General features: G+C 32.5%; 1 protein-coding gene across 1 annotated transcript; it reads right to left on the bottom strand.

Moving 5' to 3' along the window:
* Positions 1 to 7441: 7441 nt before the first annotated feature.
* LOC108462731 (uncharacterized) lies at positions 7442 to 8011 on the bottom strand. Its single transcript, XM_017762643.1, has one exon. It carries the CDS (start codon positions 8009 to 8011, stop codon positions 7442 to 7444), a length of 570 nt encoding a protein of 189 aa, XP_017618132.1.
* Positions 8012 to 8292: the final 281 nt, after the last annotated feature.

Raw genomic sequence — 8292 nt, 5'->3', positions numbered from 1 at the left:
TTATACAGCTTCTAACTTATCTCCCACAATTTATGGTGATTTTCTAAAGTCACGTTACTGCTGCTGTCCCAAGTAGATTTATTACCAAATCACTCTTTCACACCTAACTTGTATGCTTGTAATTTAAACATGTATATCACCAATCAATCATCACATATCTATGATTTTACTTAAGTATAATCTCCATTTCATCATTTTAAAGCACAACATGTTAGCCGATTTTTCCCCTTAGCATCTAAGGCACATGCATGCTTATTTGTTTGACTCAACTTCACCTATCTTCCATTTTTCATCAAAAGAACATGAAACAACAACCATTTCCTTCATTTTGATTCATGAATAAATGCTCACAACACAACTAAAAACCAAAATATGCTTCAAGAGTTAAGGTAGAATCAAGAAGAACTCATGAACCTCAAAATAGAAGCAAGGTACCAAGAACTTACCTTCAATTTTCCTCCTCCTAGTGACCGAATAATAAAGAGCTTTCTCCTCTCCTTTCTCTTCTCTAACTTTCGGCTATGATGAACAAAGATGGACAAAAATTTATTCTTTTCATCCTTTTGTTATTTTATTACCTAACATTTTATGACACAAAATAACCTATATTATTTGTGCCATACCTATGCCATATTGTCAATAAAAAAAATGCCCATAATGCTTATCATGCCCATTATGGAACATTTACCTAACCCATTATCAATTTTTTATCAATTTGTACCATAAATTATAGATATCAAGTGCACATATTGTCTTCAACAACATTATGGCCGGCCACTTCTTGTAAAATGGGAGGTTTGACATGCAAATCCTCCTATTTTGCACTACTATTTATTTGGCCACTACAAATTAGCCTATAGCATTTTCAAACATTTTCACATAGGTCCTATTTCATAATTTCACTCACAAAAGACAAAATCAAAGCATGAAATTTTGCCAACATTCACAGAATTCCCGAAAATTGGGGCGTTACAGTCTTATAGTAGCACACACAACCATGATACTCTTAGGCGCCTTAACAGACCATCCATGATCATGCAAACTAAGTAGTTCAAACATGCCTAAAAGATCAAACACTTACATGATATACATATATCAATATAACAAGGCCATTCACTTATATATACATAACAAATTGTATCAAAACAAGCCAAATCCAATAGCTAAATACTTGGCCAAACCATATAGGCTACAAGAGTCAAACAACCTATACATGCCATTATAACCAAAATTATAAACCATAAGTACCAAAATAGCCGATAAATAGTGTGATGAAATCTCCGACAACTTCCAATCGAACGAGCTTCCGATATCTATAAATCACAGAAAAATAAACAGAGTAAGCAATTAAGCTTAGTAAGTTCGCAACTTAAAAAATAAAGTTCACCGTTTCAGTTTATGAGCGTAATCCATTTAAGTCGATCCGACGTGTCTTGGCCTTAGCCTAAACAACAATAACCTCTCAAGGTTAAATATTACATTATCAAACTAATTTACCTTAAAACATCATAACATAAGTATCCATTACTTACGTGCATTTATAATTCCAGCATATGGCTAAACATATTCCAATCGTCCAAAAACTCATACCATTCTATATGACCATAGAAATTCTAATGGAAGTATTTGCCGATCTTTCATTCTTCACATACTTATTTAACCACAAATGAAGTAAGTGAAACAAGGAATACCACAACTCAATTTGGCTCAAAAGCCTAACATATAATCATTAATCAATATAGCCATGTACTCATATAAAACCAAAAATATCCTTTTCATGATCACAAGTATATTTCCATTTAGGCATTTACCATTTCATTGTATAACTTATAAGTTTAATGTGGTATAATCCAACCACAACCTAGTCAAAGCCCAAAGCCTAAACACATACACACCAACCATGTTAGTCATGTAAATTCACCTATGAATCAACAATCATGGCTGAACTAAAAAAATAATTAAATTTTCATATACATGTAACATCCATGTCATGTATCAATTCATCATGTAAAATCATTTCCATGTATTTCTTGTAAATACCTGTAATAGATCTATCGAACTCATATAAATTTGTAATAGAATTGTGTATGAATTTAACAATTGTTAACATATATGTCGTATATCTGTGTATCATATATATACCATTTTCCATATAATCCATATCTATACTTGTAATAGTTCGTATTGAAGTCATGTTATATCATATCAGAACATTGCCCTTTGAACCACTTAGAATATTGTAGGACACTCGGGTAGTACACATTAAGTGCATTGAACTGTAATTAGTCAATTCATCTTTGACATTTGTTGTGCCACAACCTAATTGTGGTCTTATCATCAGAATGCCATAGCCCAGCTATGGTCTTACATATAAACACTGCCATGGTCCAACCATGGTCTTACGTTCATAGTGTCATAGCCCAGTTATGGTCTTATCCATATATGCTCATACGAGCGATAATCGATAAGCTCCTCCGAGCTGAATAACGATAAGCTCATGTGAGCTGAATATCGATAAGCTCCTCCAAGCTGGATAACGATAAGCTCATGCGAGCTGTGGTGAGTCCGCAGCATATGCAGGACCTCAACCAAATCGGTAACTCTAATGACATTGTCATTTGTATCCTATGAATTCTTAAGGCTCAAACGGGGCTCGGTATTTTCCGTACAACGTTGATTATGCGTTCAATAATTATACATAGTAATTAAATCATTCTCATTCATGTATTTCAATTAAAGCATATAAATGCGCAATTTAATTACACGAACTTACCTCGAACTCGTACGATGAAAAAATGATCGATCAATCCACTACTTTATCTTTGCCTCGATCTAATTCCAAATGTGGCTTTTTTTGATCTAAATATCAAAATTTACCAATTTAAACAGCATTCTAATCAATTTAGTCTAAAAATCATATTTTAGCAAAATTACCATTTTGCCCCTATACTTTTGACTTCTTTACAATTTAGTCTCTAGGCTCGAAAAATGAAATTCATGCAAATTTCCCCATACCCAAGCCTATTTGAATATCTTATAAGCCTACAGCAGCCTAAAAATTTCACAATTTTACATATTTAACACATAATTTTCATATTTCTCAATTAAATCCCTATTTAACAATTTCATTAAAAATCACTTAACAAAAGTTGTTTAATCAACAACAAGGATTTATTTTCTTCCATTAAACTTCAAAAACAACCAATATGCTCTAATTTCAAAACCCTATACTTTCAACCATATTGCAAATTAGTCCCCTCTTTAGCTAGATTAAGCTATAACAATTCCAAAAACATAAAAATTATAAAAAAAGGGACAAAAATGCATACCTAATTTGAAGAATAAGATTGGCTAAATGTTAAAGCTTCAAAACCCCCTTTTCTTTGTTTCCCACAGTTGAAGAAGAGAAAAATAGAAAAAGATGATAGCTTGATTTTGTTTTATTCACTTTATTCCAAATTTAAGCTTACCTAACATTACAATTTTTCATGATTACAAATCCATGCTCATAAATTATCACCTTTAATGGTATAATTACCATAAAAGGACCTCCACATTAAAGTTCTATAGCTATTTAATCCCTTTAGCTAATGAACACAACTTTCACACTTTACGTGATTTAGTCTTTTTTATCCAATTGAACATGTAAACGGTAAAATTTCTTAACAAAATTTTTATACTATAATATTGTCATGTTGTAGACCACAAAATAATATTAAAATAAATTATTCAATCTCAGATCTGTGGTCCCAAAATCACTGTTCCGATTTCTCTGAAAACGGGCTGTTACAGATGGCATCGGTAGAACTATTAAAAAAACTTTTGAGAGGTTTTTATTCTACCAAAAAATAGAGAGAATTATTCTCAACTATTACATATATTTTTCCAGAATAACAATTCTACTGGTTTTTATTAAGAAGAGAGAATTTTTCGTTTTCACCCTAAAATAAGAGAACATTTTTTAGTTTTGTGTTTCGATTCAATTGGTTCGAGCCCACACTTGAAGCAATTCATGATATGTGAATAGCGAAGAAGATTGTTTGGTTGAAATTCGGGAACAATAAAAATCTGCTAAGCTAAAAACATAGGTACGAATTTAGTTAAGGTTTATTATTATAAATATCACAAACTGGGTCAAATTTTCAAAATTTTAATTTTTTACTGTGTAAGAAAACTGTTTTCAAACTAGATTTTTCCAAAAATGCTTTGGGTACACATAGGGTTCTGTTGAACAACTTCAGTGATGACTCCTCATCGTCTTTGTCTTCATCTTCACGTGCACCTCGATATTGATCTCCATATTTATCTCATTCCCCCGTGGCTGACTGCGTTTGGGTCTTAGCTGCCCAATGTACATCCCCCTGTATGAATAGGTAGTTGTGAGGATGATCCACCTTGGTAGAACAATGATGTTAGGGCTGTTTATGACACTATCGACGAATAACTGTATGGTGTCATATAACCCGGCTACGAATGAAAGGTGGGAATTGTTGGCGATACTGGGAACATCAGTGTTGGAATAAATATTTAATTTCAAATGTTAGAATTAATATTATATAACTTTGAAATTCATAAACTAACCTCCTCTTCGATTTGTTAATCTAAAGCTAGCCAGATATCCTCGAGCTCGGTCAGTATGCCTGTATGTCTCGCGTGATTGTTCCACCTATTCAAATAATATGTTATTTGAAAATTACAACAATGAAAAATTATAACGTTAATGATATTATAAAATAAATTTTACCATATTACAAGTGAGAATTCATAAAGGGGTCCACTAGGGGGCGTAAAAATGGTAGTCAATACCACGCCCACGATTGAAGGAGCATGCAATTTCCGATTTTAAATTTTTCTAGTTTCGTCACTCAACACATTTCTTGGTGCAATATTATCAGCACCACTGATCCCCAACTAAGTCATCCCACTTCTTTCAAGTCAACTAGTAGGAAGTAGCCACCTTAAATGTACTAGATTTCGAGATTTATCTAGCATAAGCATACCCCCGATCAACCTCAATATGAATGAGCGCGAATTATTCTTTTTCAACATCACTCGCAGAAGCCTCTATAGTTTTGAAGTTACCCTCCAACTCTCTCATCTCGATCTAGCTACCCCTAAACTTGTTCGACACCTTCCCTAGTAGTTGCTCGCATGTTGCACTCTAAATGGCACTCGCCATTGGCCCCGTAACGACTTCTCCATTGGCTGGTAGATCGAGTTGTAAACCAACATCCATGAGTGTAATTGTACACTCACCGTAGGGAAGATGGAATATGTGTGTCTCTGGTCTCCATCTTTCCACCAAAGTACTGATAAGTGGGGATCCAATTTAGTCCTCCCGAGCATGCGAGCCACGTATAAGAATCTTGCATCTCGCAAGTGTCCATAAATGGTGACCGATGCACTCTTTCTTAAATTGTGTGTGTACGTCTCCATAATCCAATCTTTAGCTTGAGTATATAAACATAAAAAATTAATAATGTTAATAGCATAATAATTAACTAATTTAATAATATTTTCTTACCATTTGTAATTGAACGCCGGAGATGTGCTTGTCATCCAAACGAATAATATGATTTGTCATTTTACAAATTATAAGGAATAAAATAAAATCGAAGAGAATAGGATTCAGAGAAAGATTTAAAACAAAATTATCGAGAGAATTGAGAATTGAGTTTGAATTGAAAAGAATGAAGTTTGGAGAGGTTTATATAGGAAAAAATATAGTTGTTGGGGTATTGTAGTCATTGGAATTGTGACCGTTAGGGGAAAATTTAACGTTGGCCTGAAAACATGTACTGTAGAACATGTTTTCATTTCTCTCTCCTAAAAACGTGTTCTACGAAGTGCATTTTCATTGTCACGTTAATGAAAACAACATATATCGATAATTAAAAAAAAAAATTGTCTAAATCCTTAATTTCTTTAAATCAACAACTAGTTTGAGCCTACATATTTATTTAAAGATATGGATTTGAAATAAGATGTCCTAAGAATTTGCAAATATAAATAAAGGAATGAGTGCATGAAGTCCAACATTAAACCCATAACCTCTTTTATTTAAGGATAGTAAAATTGAAATAAATAATTATATTACCAATAGATTGTTTGGAATAAAAGATGGGACGACATAACTTTTATTTTATTTTTATGAAAAGTGAGTATAGAATACTTCTAATATTTAATTGTCTCCCAATTACTTTTTATCTCATATATTTAAACTTTTAAAAAATCTTATATATTTAAAATCCAAGTCTTCATAAAAATAGTAACAATATTATTTACATATTTAATAAATGCAATTATTTATTTTTAATTTTAAAATAATAAATCCTAATCGATTATTACTTTAAAATTATACTAAAGGTAATAAAATATTAATTTCCATACCCTGTTTAATTATAAATTCACTTTCCTATTTTCTCTTTTGAAATTCTTTTTTTTGGATGTGTAAATACAATCTTATATAAATAAAAATCAAACGTTGTGACCAAAAAAGTATACTATTCATATATGGATGGTCAAATTCTTTACTTTTTGTTGTTTTAATATAATAACATTTAAAATAAATTTTATATGTTTATCCCTAAATCATTTTGTAGAAGTATTATTGAAATTTTCATTAAATATTCTTAACATTTTAAAATACTCAAAAAAACACTTTAATAATATGATTTGATATGTTTCAAGTGTTTTAGTCAATTCAAACATAATTTTAAAGTGTTTTTAAGTGATAAAGGATTGAACCTCATTTCAAAAGGATCAATCCTTTGAGTTGCAATGTTATTTGAACTCACGTTTTTAGTGTTCTTTATCGTTCGCAATTATTATAAACGATTAGAATTTATTTCCTCAAATTAAATAGAGCTTGGAAACACATCAAGAAGAAATCAAGAAATATCTAAACACGCAACCAAGCACATTAACAAGAAAATCTTTTAGTTCTTCACTTCTTTCATCTTTTCTTATGCATAGTTTATCGAGATTTGTTGAGAATCATTGTACAAAAGTTTATTTTGTTTTTGAGAGTTTAATTTCTCCTTTACAATTTTTATATTTGTATTAAAGAGTGAATTTAAGGTTTTTGCGCCTTAAGGAGATTAGATATTCTAGTTTAGTTTTAAAAATCAAGGAGAAAAGGTTTCTAACTTTTGAATTATCAAATTTTAAGTAGAAGAAAATTGGGAGAGAAAAAGAAAATCAGAGAAGAAGAAGCATAGAATTCCTCAATATTTGCATAACCACCTCTTCCTTTACAACTCGTGCTAAATAAGAGAAAAATAACAAAAGACAGCGTGGCAAAATTTGTTACAGCTAAAACTCATCGTTTCACTAATGCTTACCTCCGTTTACTATTTTACCCTTGAATCAAAACTCTCCGTTTTATTAAGAACAAAAACTCCCCGCATCAGTACTTCCATCCCAGGAAAACTCCTTGTCCTCAAGGATGAAAATGAGGAAATTTAGTTTGCAATAACTCCAGAGATCCCCATGTTGCATCTTCAGGAAAAGAGTCAGCCCATTCAACTAATACTTCAGTAACGGCCCAGTTGCCTTTTTTAACCATTCTTCTATCCACAATCTGAGCTGGTTCTTTTGGTAATACCCAATGATCATCAACCAGTGGCAATTGAGCCTGAGTGGGTGATGCCACTCCATGTTTCTTCAGTTGAGAAACATGAAAAGTAGGATGAATACGAGGCCCCGACGATAATTGAAGAGAGTATGCCACCTCCCTCACCTTCTTGATCACAGGAAAGGGCCCGTAGAACTTTGGAGATAATTTCTGATTGAGGATCTTTCTAACGGTCTGCTGCCGATAAGGTTGTAGCCTTAGATAAACTAAGTCCTGTATTTGGAAAGTTCTCTCCGAATGATGCTTGTTCGCATACAGTTTCATGTGTGCCTGAGCTCTTTTTAAACAGAATTGTAATAATTTTCTCGCCGCTTCTCGTGCTTGTAGACTTCTATCAACCACTGCCACAGAAGAAGTTCCAACTAGGTAAGGCATATGCGTAGGTGGTGGCTGACCATATAATACTTTATATGGAGTGAGTTGAATGGATGAGTGAAAAGATGAGTTATACCATCACTCAGCAAGAGGTAGCCATTGGAACCAATGAGCAAGTGTCTCCCCAGTCACGCATCTTAGATAATTCTCAAGGCATCGGTTCAATACCTCTGTCTGCACATCAGTTTGCGGGTGGTAAGCGGTGGACAAAAGGAGCTTAGTTCCCACTTGTCAAAATAATTCTTGCCAAAAATGACTGACAAAGATTTTGTCTTTATCTG

The sequence above is a fragment of the Gossypium arboreum genome, chromosome 13 (assembly GCF_025698485.1).
Source record: "Gossypium arboreum isolate Shixiya-1 chromosome 13, ASM2569848v2, whole genome shotgun sequence".
Lineage (NCBI taxonomy): Eukaryota > Viridiplantae > Streptophyta > Magnoliopsida > Malvales > Malvaceae > Gossypium > Gossypium arboreum.
This window is presented reverse-complemented; position numbering and strand designations above follow the sequence as displayed.